Here is a 21,900-nt window from a genome sequence, read left to right as displayed (position 1 = left end):
TCTGAGGAAGGGTCACCGGACCCGAAACGTTAACTCTGTTTTCTCCTTCACAGATGCTGCCAGACCTGCTGAGCTTTTCCAGCAACTTTGTTCTTGTACAAATTCTCTGTCATTGGGTTTGAAATGAAACAGAGTGATATTGAGCAACTGTAACGTACATAGGAGAGAAACGTACTGAAAGTTTAGAAGGACAATTTTCAAAAAGCAAGAAGGACGGTATGGTGTATCAATTGTTGATTCTTGGGATATCCTTTCACCATTTCGAGAATAGGGGTGCATATTTCAAGTACAGGTATTTTTCACTTCAACTGTATCTGGGTAGGATTGGGAAAATTGTAAGTCTTCCTATCTCCAACCCATACCTTGTGTAACCTGGGGGGAAAAAAAACTATCCAGACTAGACCACCTGAGCTCAAAGCATGGCCAAACGTTTCAAGATAGCCTATCAATTTTCACCACAACAATTAACTACCACGAGAGATAGTAGGAACTGCCGATGCTGGAGTCTGAGATAACAAGGTGTGGAGCTGGATGAATACAGCAGGCCAGGCAGCATCAGAGGAGCAGGAAAGCTGACATTTTGGGTCTGGACCCTTCTTCAGAAATGGGGGAGGGGAAGGGGACTCTGAAATAAATAGAGAGAAGGGGAGGCGATGATAGAAGGTGGATAGAGGAGCAGATAGGTGGAGAGAAGACGGACAGGTCAAGGAGGCGGGGATGAAGCCAGCACAAGTGAGTGTAAGTAGGGAGTTGGTGGGATAGGGATTGGTCAGTGAGGCGGGAGGGGCAGGTAGGTGGGAGAGAAGACGGACAGGTCAAGGAGGCGGGGATGAGGCTAGTAGGTAGGGGGTGGGGTTGGTCAGTGAGATGGGAGGAGCGGATAGGTGGGAGAAAAGACGGACAGGTCAAGGAGGCGAGGACGAGAGAGAGGAGCTCATCTTGGGATGAGGTTGGGGGTGGGGAGATTTTGAAGCATATAAAGTCCACATTGAGACCATTGGGCTGCAGGCTTCCCAGGCGGAATATGAGGTGCTGTTCCTCCAGCCTTCGGGTGGCATCAATGATGCTGGAGGAACAGCACCTCAAAGCCTACTTACGCGCCTCATCCCTGCCTCCTTGACCTGTCCGAATACAACAGACCACATTAGCGGATGTGCAGGTGAACATCTGTCTGATGTGGAAGGTTTTTTTGGGGCCTGGGATGGAGGTGAGGGGGGAGGTGTAGGGGCAGGTGTAGTACCTCCTGCGGTTGCAGGGAAAGGTGCTGGGAGTGGTGGGGCTAGTGGGGAATGTGGAGCGCATGAGGGAGTTGTGAAGAGACTGATCTGTCTGGTAGGCAGATATGGGTGGGGAGGGAAATATATCCTTAGTAATGGGATCAGATTGCAGGTGGTGGAAGTGGCAGAGAATGATGTGTTGAATCCAGAGATTAATGGGGTGATACGTGAGGACAAGGGGAATTCTGTCTTTATTTTTATTGCGGGGAGGGGGTGTGAGGGCAGAGGTGCGGGATACACGAGATGCGGTCGAGGGCATTTTCGACCTCTAGAGGGGGGAAGTTGCGGTCCTCCCACCTCGCTGACCAATCCCACCACTACCTACATGCACTCACCTATTGCCATCTCACCTACCTCCCCCAGCCCCTCTTATCCCCGCCTCCCTGACCTGTCCGTCTTCTCTCCCACCTATCCGCTCCTCCCACCTCACCGACTAATCCCACCACTACCTACGTGCACTCACCTTTACTAGCCTCAAAATCTCCCCACCCCCGGCCTCGTCCCAAGACCAACCCTCCCTCTTATCCCCACCTCCCTGACTTGTCCGTCTTCTCTCCCACCTATCTGCTCCTCCCACCTCACTGACCAATTCCCACCACTACCTACCTGCTATCACCACCTCAACTACCTTTCCCACCCCAACCTCCCCCCTCCTCTATTTATTTCAGAGCCCCCTTTCCCTCCTCCATTTCTGAAGAATGGCCCCGACCCGAGATGTCAGCTTTCCTGCTCCTCTGAAGCTGCCTGGCCTGCTGTGTTCCTCCAGCTCCACACTGTTAATACAAGTATGTCCCTCCTTAAAGGTGACCAGAACTGTGCACAATTTTTGGTGTGATCTTACCAGTGCCCTGTGAAATTGTAGCAAAGCCTCTTTGTTTATGTTCTTGGTTCCCATTGCAATAAAGGCCAATATTGTACTTGCTTTGAGTCCTTGCTGTAGTTGCATGCTTACCTTTTATGATTATAAGCACATCCACATCTCTCTATACCACAGCATTCTGCTGCGACTTTGGAAGATGAATGGCTTTTATTTAACACAAGTAATCAAAAAGTCACTGTACCAATAGCCATAGAAAGATGCGATAAACGCTGAAAATATGTTATTAGATTTTGGAGACAAGTTGTAATATGGAACAAAAATGGATTTCTATTTTTCAGTTCTGTGATATGAACAATGTTTTATTAGTATATAACAATGTCATAAAGTCATTTTGAACAGTGAGCTAAACAAACCATTTCCAAGAATTCATTTGAATTTACTTTGCCTGTCATTTAGCTATGTTACCTGTTCCAAAACACACTGGGAGATAATTACTGCCATGTTTTCAGACTTGAGTTTTATAATACACAGAGAAAGGGATCTGACTTGTTTGGTGTTGCCATCAGCTGGGATCATGAAACATTTGTGCTTTTGTTTTCAGGATTGGAGTCTTCAGTACAAGAAAGCTAATGGGTCATCTGAGAAGAACAAGAAAAAGTTAAGTGCAGGAAGTGAAAGCCGAGTTACAAACGACATCTCTCCTGAATCTTCTCCAGGGGTTGGTCGACGAAGAGCTAAAACCCCCAAGAGTTATCCTCCTACAAAGCATGCATCTCGTTTCTGTGTTCCAGACTCGGCAGAGCTTGAGAGGCTGAAACAGCGTATAAATTTCAGTGATTTGGACGAGGTGCGTTAACAGATTAAATTTTGCCTCAGAGATATCTTAATCTGCATTTTCAGTAACCTTTTTGAAAATATTTGGTAAATTCATATTTTCAGATCGAAATTTAGGAGAAAATGTTCAAATTAGCAAATATGCTCGATGGGAGTTTGTGGGTGGAATGAGAATGTCCATCCCTTTGTTCAAAAATAGAAATTTCACTGCCCAAATGCCAGTTAAGTCTTTAAGTGCTCACCTTCTCAAAGAAAGTTAGAGGTAATGCAGCGACCACAACACTGAGTTTGTAGAAATTACTTAAACTGAATAAATCATATGTTTGGTTAATCTGCTAGCCAACATCTCCCTTTTGAAGGGGCTTTGGGAACATAACCTGTCGTATCTAAATGCACCAGGCACAGCTGAAGTAGTATCATTTGTCACCTTTTATGGGTACTATATAGGTTCCTTATAGGTTGAGCAAATTAGAAATGTAGAGAATTGTATCACACTGTGATTTGTGCTTCGTAAAAGGTGGAAAGGCTTTGACGAGTCAGGAATTGAGTTATATGTCATTGAATTCCCAGCCTCTGACCTGTTTTTGCAGCCACAGGCTTTGATATGGCTCATCCAGTTCAGTTTCTGGTAAATAGTAGGCCCCAGGATGATGATGATGGGAGAATTCAGTGATTGTAAAGCTATTGAATCTCTCAAGGGGAGATGATTTGAATTTTGATTGTTGCTGCTTGTCATCGTCTGTCGTTTGTCTGACAGGAATGCAACTTGCCACTTAAAAACAGAAGCGTGAACGTTGAATAATTGGAACTGGAAGCATAATTAATCATACTTAATAAGAATAAAGGCTTATTATTGCTCGTATGAAAAGGTATATGTGCTATAAATTAAAATATTCTTTTGCACTAAATATTGTGATGTTTTTCATTAGCGGAGTATTGGGAGTGATTCTCATGGCAGAGCCACAGCTGCAAACAATCAGCGACCACCTGTTGAAAATAGAAAACCATTCAACTTTCTCCAGCAACAAATCAACAGCAACAAAAGCAAAGAACTTGATGTAAATCCACAAAGAAGAGAAGCTAAGCTGCCTACATCAAGGATGGATTTGTTTGCATCCATAAGCAAAGATCTGTTGCCCAGTGATCAGGTCTCACTTAGAGATGATCAAGGAGAATCTGAAATAGAGAGTAGTCAGGTGAGATATCTAAATTTCCAGTTATGTTTTGATGGGTTAGAGTAAAATAATAATTCTTAGTGGTTTGGAGGGTGGAAAAATGGATCCAAATAATTAAGTATTTGAATTGAACATTACTAGTTTTCTTCAATTGGATGCCTTAAAGTTATCGGTGTTCATAATGAGGCAAAAAGAAAGAAATGTCAAATAGTAGAAGGCATCAGTCTCTGGTGAGAAGGGAAAAAGTCTAAAGGAGATGTGTGAGGAAAGTTTTTTTTACACCGAGGGTAGTAGGTGTCTGGTATGAGCTGCCGGGAAGGTAGTAGTAGTGTTAACCAAGTTTGAGACATTAAGACGGACATGAAAAGGCAGGCAGTAGTGGGATATGGACTACGTGCCGACAGATGGAATTAGTTTAGAATGGCATTGTGGTCGGCACGGGTATGGTGGTACGAACAGCCTGCTCATGTGCTGTATTGTTCTATGTTCTAAAAAGGTAATCTTCTTACACCATTCCCTTCCCAGTATATCATTTAATAGCTTGGTGCTTTGTTTAATATAGCAAATAATTGATTCAGAATTTGTAAAGCGTTGATCCGCTAATATCTTTCTCCATGTAAAGTTACTTTACGTTGTATCCTACATTTCTGCTGGCATCCTATTTGTTCATAGTGAATGGTGCTAGAGTGATATTGTCTTGTCTCAACTGTTGATATGATTATATCAAAAATTATGCTTGGTCTCAATGATTTTTGTCTTCACAATGCCAAACCCTTTTACTCTTAAGAATTACTGAATTTATATTCATCCAGAATTCATGCAAAAATATGACTTCATTTACTTTACCTGATCTCTTCGAACATTTAAAGTAACCTTGCAACAAGGTATTCGATCAGCTGTGAACTTTTGAGTGAAGGTTACACAATGTAAGTTCATTTGTATGTGTTGGACAAACCTCAGCACTTTGAACTGAGTGAGAAAACTATAGCTTGAGCAAAAGTCTAGCCACTTGAATAGAGCACTGAGGAAACACTACACTCAGCTGTAGTTTCAGGTGAAACATCAAACTGTGCCATAGTCTCCCCTGTTGAGGTGAATGTAATCTATTATTAGACACAAGTCAAAGAGCAAAGAGCTTTGAGTGTCCAAACCAACATTTTAACTCTCAAATAACCAGATTTAAAAAGGAAACTCATGTCACTCATCTCATTTGTCAGCCATGTTGCTCTAAAGTGCATCATGACCACACTTCAAAAGTACTTCATTAGCTGTTAAGCTTGAGTCATCCTAACGTTGTGAAAAGTACTGTATAAATGCACGTTCTTTCTTTAAACAGTTTCTGAAATTACTTCAAAAAAGATTTCCTTCCTGTCATGTTTTTTGGGACTATGGAGATTGCAGTTCAATGCTTTCATCCATTGGAATCGGATCTTCTTTCTCACGCTATGTCTTTTTTTTTGAAAATTACAAATTAAGGTCACTAGCATCCTTGGGCGACTGTCTGTGTGGAGTTTGCCCTTTCTTCCCATGTCTGCGTGGGTTTCTGCTGGGGTTTCCTCCCACAGTCCAAAGATGTGCGGGTTAGGTGGATGGGCCATGCTAAATTGCCCATAGTGTCCAGGAGTGTGTAAGTTAGGTGGATTAGCTATGGAAAATGTAGGGTTACAGGGAAAGGGTAGGGGGATGGGTCTGGGTGGGATGGCGGTGTGGACTAGTTGGGCCGAATGGCCTGTTTCCACACCGTCAGGATTCTACGATCTGCCACTCATTCTGACAGACAGTTGGCTAAGCAACTAAAATAATTCTTTAACTTTGTAATGCATTTTGACACTGTGCTTATGATGCCTCAAATGTGCACTAAAATAGTGCACTCCTGCCTTGCTCCACTACAATTCACCTACCGTCACAATAAATCATGGCAGATGCCATCTCCCTGGCCCTACACTCATCTTGGAACATCTGGATATCAAGGATGTTGGTGTAAGACTCCTATTTATTAAGTTTAGTTCCGCCTTGAACACCATAATTCCAACCAAACTCGTCTCCGAACTCCGAGACCGAGGCGTCTGCTCCCCCCTGCAACTGGATCCTTGACTTCCTGACCGGCACACTGCAACCGGTAAGGATAGGCAACAGCACCACCTACACAATAATTCTCAATACCCGTGCCCCATAAGGCTATGTACTCAGCCCCTTACTATAGTCCTTATACATTCAAGACTGTCTGCCAAATTCAACCCTGACACCATTTACAAATTTGCTGGTGACACCGCCTTAGTGGGTTGGATCTCAAACAATGACGAGACAGAGTACAGGAAGGCGATAGACAGCTTAATGGCATGGTGTAAAGACAACAGTTTCCCTCAGTGTCAGCAAAATGAAGGAGCTTTTCATCGACTTCCAGAAGTGGAGTGGAGGATATGCCCCGTCTGTATCAATGTTGCTGAGGTGGAGGTGGTCGACAGCATCAAGCTCATAGGAGTCAGTATCACCAATGGCCACGTTGATGCTACAGTCAAGAAAGCACATCAATGCCTCTACTGCTTCAGAAGGCCAAGGAAATTCAGCATGTCCACAATGACTCTTATTAATTTTTATAGATGTACCATAGAAAGCATCCTATCAGGAAGCATCACAGCTTGGTATGGCAACTCCTGTGCCCAAGAATGCATGTAATTCCAGAGAGTTGTGAATGCTATCAGTTTATCATGAAAACCAGCCTTCCTTCCATTGACTCTGCCTATGCTTCTCACTTCCCTGGGAAGCAGCCAACAAAGTCCAAGACCCCTCCCACCCTGGTTAAACTTTCTTCCACCCTCTTTCATCAGGCAGAAAATACAAAAGTTTGAAAACACATACCAACAAATTCAATCACAGCTCCTTCCCTGAAGGTATCAGACTTGTGAATAGACCTCTCATATAATGGAGTTGAATTTTCTCTACACCTTCTCTGTAGCCGTAACATTATATTCTGCATTCTGTCTGTTACTCTGATGTATTATGTAAGGTATGGTTTGTCTGGTAAGCACGCAAAACAATACTTTTCATTATCTTGTTGCATGTGACAATAATAAATCAAATCAATTAGAAATTTTTTTTATTTCACAGACTGCATATATTTGTTTTGATTAATAGGTTGTGAGCAGACTTATCCAGATTCGGGATTACATTAGCAAGGCTCATTCTATGCGGGATGACCTTATGGAAAAAAATGAAAGATCAGCTAATGTTGAACGTTTGTCTGAGCTGATAGACCATTTAAAAGAACAAGAAAAATCCTACATGAAATTTTTACAAAAAATGCTGGTATGTTTTACAACTTAGGGAATTTTTAGTAGTAAAATGTAGTATTTCTGGCTTATCTGCATAATTATGTGCAGCTTGATTTCATATACCATAACCTATAGTCCCTGAGGTTTGTACTCAACTTTTTCTACTGGTCTTCTGCCCCCACCAGTTCTCTCTTCTCTCTTGGAGGAGTTGATTTATGCTTTTTGATTCTGAGTGTAATTTCAGGCAACCAAATGCTGACATCAGGTGACAAATGGCAAGGTCTCAGCTGACCGTTTGCAAGTGGAGCGCATTGGAGCCAAATTTGATGATGTTTCCATTGGATGAATGTTGCTAGAAAGTTTTCAGGAAATGTGGCCTCCTTTATAATGTAGATTTGCTTCATAAAATCATTCCGGAGGAAATTACAGTCCATAGATGCAAATGCAACATGCTCTACCATGTTGGTAGTAAAGAAATCTCATTTTTATTGAAACACTCGAGACTCTTAACAGGGCTTGACGGCGTAGGTGCTAAATAGTTGTTGCCTCTTGTGGGAGAGTCTAGGACCAGAGGACATAATTTCAGAATAAGGAGTCAGCTTTTCAGGCAAAGTTGGGGAGGAATTTTTTTCTCTGCAGATCAGGAATCTTTTGAATTCTTATCTGCAGAAAGCTATTGAGGTTGGGTCATTAAATTTATTCATTGCTAAGATTGACAGATTTCTAATCATTCATGAAATCCAGTACTAGAGTCTAAGGCAGGAAAGTGGAGTTGAGGATTATCAGATCAGCCTTGATCTCATTGAAAGGCGGAGAGACTTGATGGGCCAAATGGCCGCCTTGTGCTCCTGTATCTTACGATGTCATCTTTCTCTCTTACTCTCACACTCTTTACCCCCCCCCCCTGTGTGTGTGTGTGTGTGTGTGTGTGTGTGTGTGTGTGTGTGTGTGTGTGTATATGTATAAATTTGTTAATGAAACACTGCTAACGTCTACGTGGTAAAATCTTCATCTTCACGGAGGATTACTGTGTGATTTTCCTTTTTTTAAACAAATTGTTTTTAGATGACAAAAGAAGCCTTTGTTAAAAATCTTTTCACCCCCATTACTGCTGATTGAGCATTTTATCCACACAAACCCAACTCTGCTAGTTGATATAACAAGGTGTAGAGCTTAAAGGCGTAGAAATTAAAGGTCTAATGCATCTTGACTTTTTCGTTAAAGTCCATGCATCATATGCAAGATTCAATTTATGGAATTTTCATCTATTTACATATTTTGTAAGAATTTTCTTGTAATCCATGTACTCTGTTTATCATTTGTTGAGTGATAAGAAATCATTTCAAACAGTTGGTAATCCCATTTAAGATCACTGATTGTAGATTCCCAGTGGCTTATTGTGCAGTCTCGACATCATGTAAGTTTTATTTTTATTAATTCATTTTGTGGGATGTGGGCATCGCTGGCTGGGCAGCATTTATTGCCCGGTCCCTAGTTGCCCTTGAGAAGGTGGTGGTGAGCTGCCTTCTTGAACCGCTGCAGTCCTCATGCTGTGGGTTGGCCCACAATGCTATTAGGGAGGGAATTCCAGGATTTTGACCCAGCAACAGTGAAGGAACTGCAATATATTTACAAGTCAGGCTGTTGAGTGGCTTGGAGGGAAACTTGAAGGTGGTGGTGTTCCCGTGTATTTGCTGCCCTTGTCCTGTTTAGATGGAAATGATTGTGGGTTTGGAAGGTGCTATCTGAGGATCTTTGGTAAATTTCATGACTGGGTGATGGGAACGAAGTGGGGTTGTGCATGAAATGATTTGACTGTGTTGCATTTTTGGGGATTCATAGTTACACAGCACGAAAACAGATCCGTCGGTCTAACTTGTCCATGCCGACCAGGTTTCCCAAACTGAACTATTCCCATTTGCCTGCATTTGGTCCATGTCCCTCTAAACTTTTCCTATTCGTGTACCTGCCCTAATGTCTTTTAAATGTGGTAACTGTACCTGTATCTACTACTTCCTCCGGCATTTCCTTCCATTTACAAACCACGCACTGTGTGGAAAAAGTTGCCCGTCAGGTCCCTTTTTAATTTTTTCTCCTCTGACCTTAAAATTATGCCCCTAGTTTTGAACTCCCCTACCCTAGGGAAATGACCTTTGTTATTCACTTCATCTATGCCCCTCACGATTTTATAAACCTCTATAAGGTCACCCCTGAACTGCTTACGCTGCAGTGAAAAATATCCCAGCCTCTCCATACTGTCCTTATAAAACTCTCCAGTCTGTGTCACATCCTTGTAGATCTTTTTTCATCCTCTCCAATTTAATAATATCGTTCCTGTTTGTGGAACTCAGAATTAAGAAGGTGGGTTTTAACTTTACAAACATCGACTGAGACTGCCATTTTGTTAAATCTTGGATGGTGAGGAATTTGTTAAATGTGTTAAGAAAATTTTCTTGTCAATATGTGGATTGCCTACTAGAAAAGGACCAAAATGTGACCTCCTCTTGGGAAATAAGGTAGGGCAAGCGACTGAAATGTTAGTGGGGGAGCACTTTGGGACAGGTGATCATAGTTCTGTTAGTTTTAAATAGCTATGGGAAGGGATAGGCCTTGTATAAAAGTTAAAGTTCTAAATTGCATTAAGGCCAATTTTGACGGTATAAGATCAGGAACTTTGAAAAATTGATTGGGGTAGACTGTTCACCGGTAAAGGGACGACTGGCAAATGGGAGACTTTCAAAAGTGAAATCGCGAGAGTTCGGAGTGAAGGGTAAGGCTGGTAGGATTAGGGAACAGTGGATGAATAGAGATGTAAAGGCTGTAGTCAAGAATAAAGAGGAGGAAGATGTGAGGTGTAGACAACTGGGATCACGTGAATCTCTTGAAGCGTATAATGGTTGTAGGGGCATTCTTAAGAAGTAAGTCAGGAGGGCAAAAAGAGGATATGAGAGCGCCTTGGCAGGTGTAGTGATTGGAACCAGGTCGATATTGTTGACTGGGATCCCTGAATGGGCTTGTTAACCTGGGCCAATCAGGAAGTCCTGGTTGACCAACATAAACAGGGGATTCAGAATCTCCTCAGTTTGGGGGACTGACTCTGCACTGGCTGGCCACAGCCGTTGTTCTGTGCACAAGTAAATAAAGTGTGACTTGACAACGGGATTTCTGCAGATATTCAGCACATGAGGTGAAGGATAATTTAAAGAGATTGTGCAAGTACATTAAGGGCAAAAGAGCAACTAGGGAGAAAATAGGGCCGCTTAAAGATTAACGAGGTTGTCTATGCGTGGAATCACCAGAGATGGGAGATTCAATCTTGCGTGATTTGGTCCTGCCTAATGACTCAACTAAATGATTGTCCCTTCCAAGTGCATTATGTCCCCTTAATAATGACAGTTCAATAAAGTCACATCATTTGCACATTTTTAGTAGAAGAAGAGGTATGACCATATTATTCAAACATTAATTATGATGGTTAAAATATTATAGTGCCTAATTCAGTGAGGATCCTCACTTGTGGTGTTATCTAAATGGATGTATTGGGACTTAATTTGTGTAGAACACTTGGTTGCCAATTATATAGAGGGTAGGATTATAGTATTACATTTTGGATTGTTCCAACAAAGAACTCAGGCAGACGTGATCACAAAAGACCACTTTCTGTGTTGTAATTATTATGGCTTGCAGGAGGATATGGTCTGCTCAAACGCAGGCAAGAGGAACTAGTTTAGTTTGGGAAACTTGGTCAGCATGGTTGAGTTGGACTGAAGGATCTGTTTCCGTGCTGTATGACTGATTGAATGTTATAGTACACGTTTAGTATGGACTAAATGTCCATATGATGTTTATTTATGATGTTCAGCTAATGTGATTTTTTTTCTAAAAATTGTTTCAGGCTAGAGAGAATGAGGAGGATGATGTTGGCACAACAGACTCTGCTGTGGGATCTGGTTCTGTTGCTGATAGTACATCGCTAAATCTAGATGTTCAATCTGAGGCATCAGATGCAACGGTAAGATGAAAGTCATATAGGATATATGCAAATACTAAGTACAGTTGATTTTATAAGATGGATTTTATAACACATTTGCAGTCTACTGTGGACAGAAAATTTTGGAGATAGATTGTACTGAATTTTATCCTCACACCGCTTTTATTAAAAGAAGTGTGTTAAAGTGAGAGCAGATTTTGTTTAAAAGTTGCTTATCTTGGGTTTCATGAGCATTTTAATCATAAATGTCTTAACTAAACTGTTTAATAAAGGAGGCATCTCGTAGTCTGAGTGTTCGGCCCTGCATTGAGGACAAGCTAGGAAATGCAGCCTCCCAAGCACAGGGCTCTTCAGTTACTTCAACTCCAAAAAGGGAAACTGACAGGCTTGGTCTGAAAGACAGGAGAGTCTGGCATAGTGGGATTAATGGCAAGGAGCATGGAATTTCCTGCAAGGTACCATTTCATTGCATAGTCCTTGAAACATGTAATCTATTGATTTTCAAGTCTTGTTCTGCTGATCCTTTATAATTTTAATTTGATTCCATTATTTGGGTGATTTTTATTATTGGCAGTCGTTCAAATGCATGTAAGAGTTGTATCTGAATTAGTTACAATTATTTTATTTGAGGTTGAAACGCTAATTGAAAGTTAGCTGGTACTATGAAAACAATCATGGAGCCTTAATTTATGTCTGAAACACGAGAAATGCTTTTTAAGACTTGTAGTCAAGTGTTTCAAGTCTAATCAATTGACCAATTCATCGAAACAAAAGATTATACTTGAGTCTTGTCAACTTAAAAGTACTTCCTTTTGCCCTTTTCTCACTGCCACACCTTACTCCCAACAGGGTTTTCTGAGATTTTATGCCCGATTAGGATGTTAAGTTTCAATCTGCAGCTTCCCTATTCAGGCAGCTGGTCCATTCACGTCAGTGATTGTTGGTCAAGTAACAAATGAAAGTACTTCTTGTAAAAGTTTGTATTACTTTTTACAAAGCATATTAAGATAGAACCTATCATACTAGATACAGGGCATATTGTTTGGTGATAGCAAGTAGAAAGGAAGTTCTGAGACCATGTCCCCATATGTAGGGTATTAACTTTGTGTTGCTATGTGGGAAATTTTTATTACATTCCAAGGATTAGGAGAACCAACACATTAAAAGTTATCCACTATTGAAACTCTTAACATCTGAAGAATTGTGCATAAGTTTCATACAAATTGTAAATCTTGATTGGTGGCCTCATTGTAGGCTAATTTAGATGGATGAATTAAGACACTTTGAAACCTTGATGTTGTTTTGATCTTTTGTGGGGAAGATAGACATAAGTATCCTATTTAATTTTGCATTTCTGTGCCTCAGCATCCTAAATCATGGTAGAATCTTCCACCAGTCAAATTTGAGTTTGTTGGTGTAGCTACAACCTCCAGCATGTAAACTGGATAAGTAGAAGTGTATTATAGGTTTTTCTGTAATTCTGAAAAGAACCCCTCAAACTGAGATATCTTTGCGACAAGTAGGTTGAGGAAAAACTGAGGGAAGATGAGGATGATAAAGATGAGGTTATAAAGGGCCAAGGACCATGTTGAAATACTAAATTTAAATTTGACAATGTACTGTATGATCTTAATTTTAGGAAACCATTTCTATAACTAGGGTTACAACTTGGAAAACCTTCGTGCTGCTGTAACTCTTGATGCTTTGTTTAGCACAATGTTGAATAAGTCAATGTACTTCAGTATGATATTAGACATTGAGATAAATTTAGTTCATCAAGTTTGTAGTTGAAGAAGAGGCTGGTGGGTCAGTGGTGATGGTGGGTGTGCTGATACAAACAGCAATATAATTATTTTCTTGGGCTTCAAAAATTGTAAGGGCATATTTTAGCCCATCTGAAATGTGTTGATGTGGAACAAAGTGTGTTTGCTGTTTATGGCCTGGATCTTTACACCACCAAACTGGGAATTGGATCATTTATGAAAATCTCCTTGTTTAAAGCATGATGACTCTTATTTTCCCATTTGAATTCCAACTTTGAGTTGCCTAGCAGGTGGAACGTTTTACCAAAAAAAGCCAATGGTAATTAAGCAAGGTTGCTTGTTGAGCTGCTCAGATTTATGACATGTGAAAGACTTGTGTTTGCATTCCGAGCTACCTGTTCACAGTGCAAGCATGATTCTGCATTAGGATTCATCAAAGCAATCCTAATGGCTACCCTGATCAGTGAATTTCTCACTGTATATTGTGCAAGTTAATGAATGACCCTGAAGCAGCCTCTTTTGGTCCTCGAAAATCCCTAGACTACCTCGGATTAAGGTATCATAAAGGTTTGAACAACAGGCAAAACAGTTTCATGCTGCTACCATACAGCAGCAACGAGAGTGATGGTTGCCCCTAACAGGAAGCCATCATCAAGCCAAAAAGACAGTGAGCCTGTTGCACAGATGAATAAGCCTCTTTTTAAATTCAGTGCAGGTATTATTCCAGCTGGGTTGGTTGTATGTCTCAAAGACTGGCAGAATGCATTCAAAAGTATATTGCTTCGGTTGTTTCCAACAAGCAAGAGACTGACCCAACCTAACCAATCTATACTTACAAAACTTACAACAGGATTTTTATTCAATCAGAGTAGTTCGGCCTTACTGACTAGTTCAGCATTTATTGCCTTTCCTATGGTACTGGAAATGACAAATGAAAACTTAGCCCTGTCAACCCTGCAAAATCCTCTCTCCCAACATCTGGTAGAGTGCAAAATAGGAGAGCAGTCTCCTAGCCGACTTAAGCAACAGCCTGACATAGTCATTCTCATGGAATCATACCTTAAGCATAATGTCCCAGACAGCAACATCACCATATCTGGGTATGACAAGTCACATTACCAGGGGCGACCCAGCAGTGGTGACAGCACACTGATATTCACATGGAATAGGCTGACGTGGGAGTCCCCAAGATTGACTCCAAATCCCATCCTCAGAGGAAAACCAGTGGAAATTGTGCCCCCGATCCTCAATGATTCTAGTTTTGCTCCGGCTCCTTGATGCCATGCTCAGTCAATAGCAGCTTTGATGTCAAGGACAGACACTCTTTCTTCCCCATTCGAGTCCAGCTCTTTTTACCATGGTTGAACCAGGTTGTAATGAGGTCGGGAGCTGAGTGACACTGGTGGAACCCAAATTGTCTGCCAGTGAGTAGATTAGAGCTGTGCAAGTATGGCCTGATAGCACTGTTGATGACTAATTTCATTACCGTACTGATGATTACGAGGACACTGATGGAGTGATTGTTGGCTATGTTGGATTTATCCTGCTTTCTGTCTACAAGACACACCTGGGCAATTTTTCACATTGCAAGGTAGATGTAAGTGTAATTGTTGTATTGGAACAACTTGGCTAGGGGTTCAACAATTTCTGGAGCATAAATCCTCAGTTCTGTTGCTGGAATGTTGTTATAGCCCAAAGCCTTAGCAATATCTGGTGCCTTCAGCCATTTTTTGTCATGTGGAGTGAATTCAATTGGCTGAGGTCTGTGATACTGCAGACATTCAAAGGAGGCCACTGGAGGATCATTCGGTATTTCTGGATGAACATGGTTGTAAATTATTAGTCTTGTCTTTTGCACTGGCATACTGGGCTCTTCCATCATTGGTTGTCAGAATATTTGTGGGCGTCTCCAGTGAGTTATTTCTTCGTCCATCGTCATTTATGTATGAATGTGTCAGGAATGTAGAGCTTAGATCTGATCCATTCGTTGTGGAATTGCTTAGCTCTGTCTGTCACCTGCTGCTTCTGCTGTTTGGCATTTGAGTAGTCCTGTTTTGTAGCTTCACCAAGATGACATCTTATTTTTAGGTATGGACAGAGAGAACATGTACAGCACTGTGCCTGTTTCAGCTCAAGCCAAAAGTAGGTAACAGCCATTTTCTGTTTAATTTCTTAGGGCATTGCTTTGGCCAATCAGAGTCGATCTACCTGGCTTAAACTTTAAACAAGCTTGACTGTCAGCTGTTGATCAGCATTAACTGGTGTGTTCTCCCATGCTGATAGCTTTATCGATTAGAATTCCCCTCTCAATCAGTGTAAATATTGATTTCCCCTTCGAATTAGTATTCTTGCGTCTCTCCTGATGAATGCAATTCGGAAAACTTCGACAAAATGTGTCCTCCTTCTGCAGTACTTGACTCCTGTGATACAAAGTACTATATTTGCATTTCTTCCATGTTGAATTGAGAAGCTTCTTTGCTGTTCAGTTCTCATTGTCAATTGTGTATTACAGTCACTGCAGAGATCCTTCCCACTATCTCAAAAAAAACCCATGACCTAATAATTGATTTCTTGATATTAGGATTACAAATGCACAGTACCTGGGCATAAATCTAATTTTATTTGGAGGTGAAATAATTTATCAATAGACCCAGATGTGAAATATTCAGTTAATAGTATAACAGTGTAATAGTTCCGTATAAAAGAGTTTATGATCTTATCTGAGACAGCAAGAACTGCAGGTGCTGGAGTCAGAGTCAACACAATGTGGAGCTGGAGGAACACAGCAGGTCAGGCACCATCAGAGGAACAGGAAAGTCGACATTTTGGGTCGGGTCCCTTCATCAAAACTGGTGAGGGGAAATAAATGGAGGGAAGAGGGGTGGGGCTGGGGCAAGGTAGGATCTGTATGGGTCCGAGATATGCCCGCCTCTTCGTAGGATACATAGAACAATTCTTCTTCCGCTGTCACATCGGCACCATCCCTCACCTCTTCTTCTGCTACATTGATGACTGTATCGGCGCTGCAGCTTGAACAGTTCATCAACTTTACTAACTCCTTTCACCCCAATGTCAAATTCATCTGGACCACTTCCGATACCTCCCTCTCCTTCCTGGACCTCTCCGTCTCCATCTCTGGTAACTGTCTCAACACTGACGTCTCCTTCAGACTTAGCAACTCCCATAGCTACCTGGACTACACCTCCTGTCACCCACCCTCCTGCGAGAATGTGATTCCTTACTCCCAATTCCTCTGCCTCTGCTGCATCTGCTCCCAAGATGGAGTGTTCCACTCCCGGACATCCCAGATGTCCTCCTTTTCAAGGACCGCAACCCCCTCCCAATCTGGTGATCAAAAATGCCCTCGACTGCATCCCTTGCATTCCTGCCCTCAAACCCCCTCCTTCCAACAAAAATAAAGATTTACTCCCCCGGTCTTCACATATCACCCTGTCAACCTCTGCATCCAGCGTATCATCCTCCACCACTTCCAACAACTGCAATCTGACCCCACGAACAAAGGGATATTTCCCTCCCCAACCCTATCTGCCTTTTGTAGGAACTGCTCACTCCGCAACTCCCTCGCCTGCTCCACACCACACTGCACCTGGCACCTTTCTCTACAACCGCAAGAGGTGCTACGCCTGCCCCTACTCCTCCCCAAACAATCTTTCCAAATCTGACAGGGATTCAGCTGTATGATTCACCTAGTCTACTGTATCCATTGCTCCCTTTTCCTTGCCCAGTTCTGGCTCTCCCTCTCTATATCCAACAGGGGTTCACCTGTACATCCTCTAACCTGGTCTATTGTATCCGTTGCTCCCGATGTGGCCTCCTTTACATCAGCGAGACCAAGCACAGACTCGGAGACCGATTCATGGAGCATCTGCACTCGGCACACAATAATCAACAACTCCTTCTGGCCACTAACCATTTAACTCCCTGCCACTCCCTTGATGACATGTTGATTCTGGGCCTGCCCTAGTGTCACAATGACGCCACACGCAAACTGGAGGAGCAACACCTTATATTCCGCCTCGGGAGCCTATCTGATGGCCTGAACATAGAATTCAGCAGTTTTAAAATCTCCCCATCCCCGGCCTCAACCCGCTTCCAACCCTCCCGCTTACCCCCGCCTCCTTGACCTGACACAACCTGTCCATCTTCCTTCCCACCTATCCGGCCCACCCTTCCCACTACAACTTATCTGCATTCACCTATCACCGTCCCACTTACCTTCCACCAGCCCCATCCCTCCTCTGTATTTATTTCCCAGCTCCCTTCGCCCCCTCCGCAGTTCTGATGAGGGGTCCTGACCCGAAACGTCGAATTTCCTGTTCCTCTGATGCTGCCTGATTTGCTGTGTTCCTCCAGCTCCACATTGTGTTGATTTTGATCATATCTGTCTGTTAGTGGATAGTATCTCAGTAGCACCTTTGGTTATTAAATAAGGTATGGATCAAGCAAGGTAAATTTTCCCTTCAAGAAATACTTGTTTCCACAACACCATATAGTGAGTGAGTGTTTCTCCCTTGCTGGAAAGTCTGGTTTTAGGCTGAAGTTCCAGTCACTTTGGATGGAGATAAGAACAGTTTTTTTTTCGCTCACATGGTTATGAATCATTGAAATTCTCAGTTCTGGATTTCAGAGGATACTTGGCTAGGTATATTTAAAACATCAATTGATTTTTAGTTATGAGGTTGATCGAGGGATTTTGGGGTGGACAGGGCAAAGTTTTGTTGGTATAGATGAACCATGGTATTATTGAATTTCAGTATTTGCAGCTCTGCAACCTATGTTTGATCCTAATTGTTGTGTAATTTGCACGGTGCAGCTACTCACATGTTTTTGGAAAACTGACTGTCCAGTCTGGCATTCTTGAGAAAACGTTTGTGTTTTGATTAAATTCCATTTCTGCAAGTTCTGGTGGGCTTCCAAAAAAAACAAACAATGGACAGTACACTGATAAGTTCCATAATTCCACAAAGTTATTCTTCAATGTTTTATGAGTCACGGTTGCAATTAGCAACAAAGTGATGAGCATGCAAAGAGGCTGTAAAGAGCGAATACACCCACAGCAAACAATTAGACAGGCAGATGACATTATGGTTTTTATTGCAAGGGTATTGGAGTTCCTGAAGAAACAGATCTCGATTTTACAAAGCTTAATGTGAGATCATTCTTGAAGTATAGTGTTTAGTTTTGGTCTCCATCATTTAAGAAAGATGTACACAGACTGTAGGTGTTACAGATAATATTCACAAAATTGGTTCCTGAGATGAAAAGTGAGTAGATTTTCCCATACTCCCTGAACCTCAGGAAAACAACAGGTGATCTCATTGAAAAAAGAAATGAAGGGATTTAATAAGGTAGGAGCTACTTCTTGAATGATTGGAATTAGCAAAAAACTGGCTCCTTTGATCTAAGAGATCTCGGATGGGCGCTGAAATAAGTTGTCTACTTGGCACTTCTCTGAATGATAGCTGCAAACGCTTTGTGTTTTATGTTCATGCTAGGCTCTACCATTATTGAGAATTGAAGTGTTTATGGAGCTAACTATTTCATAGAGCCTACCGGGGTGGTATTATAGCTCGGTGGTTATCTCTGCTGCCTCTCAGCACCAGGGACCCGCTTCAATTCCAGCCTCGGGTGACTGACTGTGTGGAGTTTGCATATTCTCCACATGTTTGCATGGATTTCCTTTGGGTGCTTCGGTTTTCTCCCATAGTTCAAAAATATGCAGGTTAGGTTCGCCATGCTAAATGTCCAGGGATATGAAGTTTAAGTGGAGTAGCCATGGTAAATGCAAGGTGACGGGGACAGGATGGGGTTGGGAGTTCTTTAAAGGGTTGGTGTAGACTTAATGAGCCGAATGGCTTCTGTCTGCACTGTAGGGATTCTATGTTCTATTCTATTGTTCTACTTTGAAGTGAATTAATAGAACATACATGTCGCTGGTAAGGTCAGTATTTATTATCCATCCCTTAATTGCCCTTAACATAGGCTTACTAGGCTATTTCAAATTTCAGTTAGTAATCACCCACATTGGTGTGGAGTTGGAATTACCTATTGGCCAAACAGGAGATCTCTCTGGCAAAAGTACATCAATGAACCAGCTATGACAAGCAGGCAATTATGTGGTCACTAGTGATGCAGGGTGTGAATGTTTAAGGTGATGGCTGGGATGCCAATTAGGCATTAGGCCTGAACTTGTGAAGAAAAGTCACTGGACCTGAAACATTAATTCCACTTTCTCTCCACAGCTGCTGCCATAGCTGCTGAGTTTTTCCAGCAATTTCTGATTTTGTTTCTGATTCCAGCACTCTCAGTTGTTTGATTCTTTTGTTAAACGTTAAGTAGGGATGAGCATCTGGAGTGTCAGAGCTGAACTCATTCAGGCACTAGATGACACTGATACTGGACTTGAATTCAGACTTAGGAACAGAATTTAAATTCTTCACCTTCCATAGTGGAATTTGAACTTGTTTTTTTTTGGGAGTTCAGGAATTTTACACTGGATTACCAGTTCAGCAACATAACCACAATGGTGCCATTTTCACTACCAATTATTTCTTGAATAGTTCACCAGAATTTGCGTCAGAACGAGGAAAGGTAGGATATGGTAGAGTTTTGATCTGATCCACTGGTTGTAGGATTAGTGTACATGCATCCCCAGTTTATTTTTTGTTCACCATGTAACAATGTATAATCCTCTATTGCTTCCTTCCATTCTTCCTGTCTTATTTCCTAAAATTTATCAGCTTCCATTTTAAAATTAACAATTGATGTTTTGTCAATCGCTATTTGAGGAAGAAGGTGCCAAACTGCTCTCACACCTGGTGTGAGGAAGTGTTTCTAAAATCTTAGACTAATTTGTGGACCATGCCCTAACTCCTGGACGCCTCAAATGGGAAGGCTAGGTGAGGGGAAACTGTTCTCCTTAATATTTTACATTTCAGTCATATCACAACCCACCACTTTTTGATGTGCCCATATTGTGTGCATAGCGGCCTGCAAAGGACGGTTAGCGTTTCACCTAGTAGAGTTATATGTTGAGACTTCATACTTGTTTACAGGTGGTTAGTATTTATTTATTCATAATGAAATGGTAGATCTTGTTGAGGACAGAAACCTAGGCAGCGTTTTCTATTAATTTTGGGTTTATCAGGCAGATAAATTAGGGTCTTTATGTACTTGGATTAAATCTTTAACTTTTGTGATGGCCCTGGGAATAGTGGGACTTTGAGCATCAGAGCACTTTCCTAAGTGAGTCATCACAGTCCAAATCAAGAGGGCTGCTTTGTCCTGGGTGGCGTCAAGCTTCTTGAGTTGTTTTTTCATTAATCTATAGAATGTGGGCATCCCTGGTTGGGCCGGAGTTTTACTGCCCACCCGGGGTTGCCCTTGAGAAGGTGGTGTTGAGCTGCCGTCTTGCACTACTACATTTTGTTTGGTGTGGGCACACCCGCAATGCTGTTATGGAGGGAGTTCCAAGATTTTGATACAACAGGAAAGGCGATATGCTCCCAAGTAGGATGGGGAATTGCTTGGAGGGGAACTTGCGGTTGATAGTGTTTACATGTATCAGCTGCCCTTGCTTTCTAGATGGTAGTAATTGTTGGTTTGAAAGGTACTGTCTAAAGAGCCTTAGTGAATTTCTGCAGAGCATTTGGTAGGTGGTATGTACTGATGCTTCTGCGTGTCAGTGGTGAATGTGAAACATTGAAACAGTGAATGTTTGTGCATGTGACGGCAGTCGGTGAATTACTTTGTCTTGGGAAGGTGTTATGCTTCTGAATGTTGGACCGGCACTTATCCAGGCAAAGGGGGAGTATTCTATCAAACATCTGACTTGTGCCTTTTAGTTGGTGGACATGTTTTGGGGATTTAGAAGGCGAGTTGCCTCCTAGCCTATGACCTCCTGTTAACCTATTTTTTAAAATCAAATGTTCAGAGATGTTACTACATCCCTCTGGAGCAGGTGGGACTTGAACCTAGGCTTCCCAGTCTAGGGATTGGGATCCACAAGAGAGCCCCAATAACTGCAGTATTTGTATGGTAAGTTCAGTTCAGTTTCTGGTCTGGGTACCCCACGTGAAGTTGATAGTGGGGGATTCAGTGATTGTAATTGTAATTCTCCTTCTTAGTGACATGATGCTTGCCACTTGTTAGCCCAAACCTCGGATATTCTCCAGGTTGTCTTCTATTTGGATATGAACTGCTCCAGTATTGAAGGAATCATGATTCGCTGTCATCAGCAAACATCTTCACTTGTGACCTGAAAATGGGGGCAAGGTCATTAATGAAGCACCTGAAGATGGTTGGGTTAGGACATTATCTTGATAAACTACAATGATCTACTGGAGCTCAGATGACTCACTTCCAACAACAACAACCATCTTACTTTGTACCAGGTATGACTCTCATCTCTATGCAGAGTTTCCCCTCTGATTCCCATTGACTCCAGTTTTGCTAAGGGTCCTTGATGCCATAACGCTGTCAAATGCAGCATTGATGTCAAGGGCAGTCACTGTCACCTCACCCTGGAATTCATCTCTTGTCCATATTTGAAACAAGGCTGTAATGAATTCAGGAGCTGAGTGGCCCTGGTGGAACTTGAACAGAGCTTCAGCGAGCAGAGTTTTGCTTAGCACTCTCTCCATCAGGTCAGAGTTAAACCTATTTGTTTTTTGTTTTAAAGAGTGGTTGAAAGAACATGCCAAGATTCTTTAACAACAAGGTGCAGAGCTGGATGAACACAGCAGGCC

General features: G+C 42.0%; 1 protein-coding gene across 1 annotated transcript in view; it reads left to right on the top strand.

Moving 5' to 3' along the window:
• pcm1 (pericentriolar material 1) overlaps positions 1–21,900 on the top strand; it is a 152,121-nt gene that overhangs the window by 17,694 nt on the left and 112,527 nt on the right. Inside the window, exons 3-8 of the mRNA XM_048598181.1 lie at positions 2,699–2,944; positions 3,861–4,127; positions 7,242–7,412; positions 11,274–11,390; positions 11,642–11,824; positions 15,221–15,278. Coding sequence (XP_048454138.1) covers positions 2,699–2,944; positions 3,861–4,127; positions 7,242–7,412; positions 11,274–11,390; positions 11,642–11,824; positions 15,221–15,278 — 1,042 coding nt within the window. The remainder of the gene's footprint in view (positions 1–2,698; positions 2,945–3,860; positions 4,128–7,241; positions 7,413–11,273; positions 11,391–11,641; positions 11,825–15,220; positions 15,279–21,900) is intronic.

This window comes from Rhincodon typus, chromosome 1 (assembly GCF_021869965.1).
Source record: "Rhincodon typus isolate 14 chromosome 1, sRhiTyp1.1, whole genome shotgun sequence".
NCBI lineage: Eukaryota > Metazoa > Chordata > Chondrichthyes > Orectolobiformes > Rhincodontidae > Rhincodon > Rhincodon typus.
Note: the sequence above shows the minus strand (reverse complement) of the source record. Positions and strands in the feature narration are given on the sequence as shown.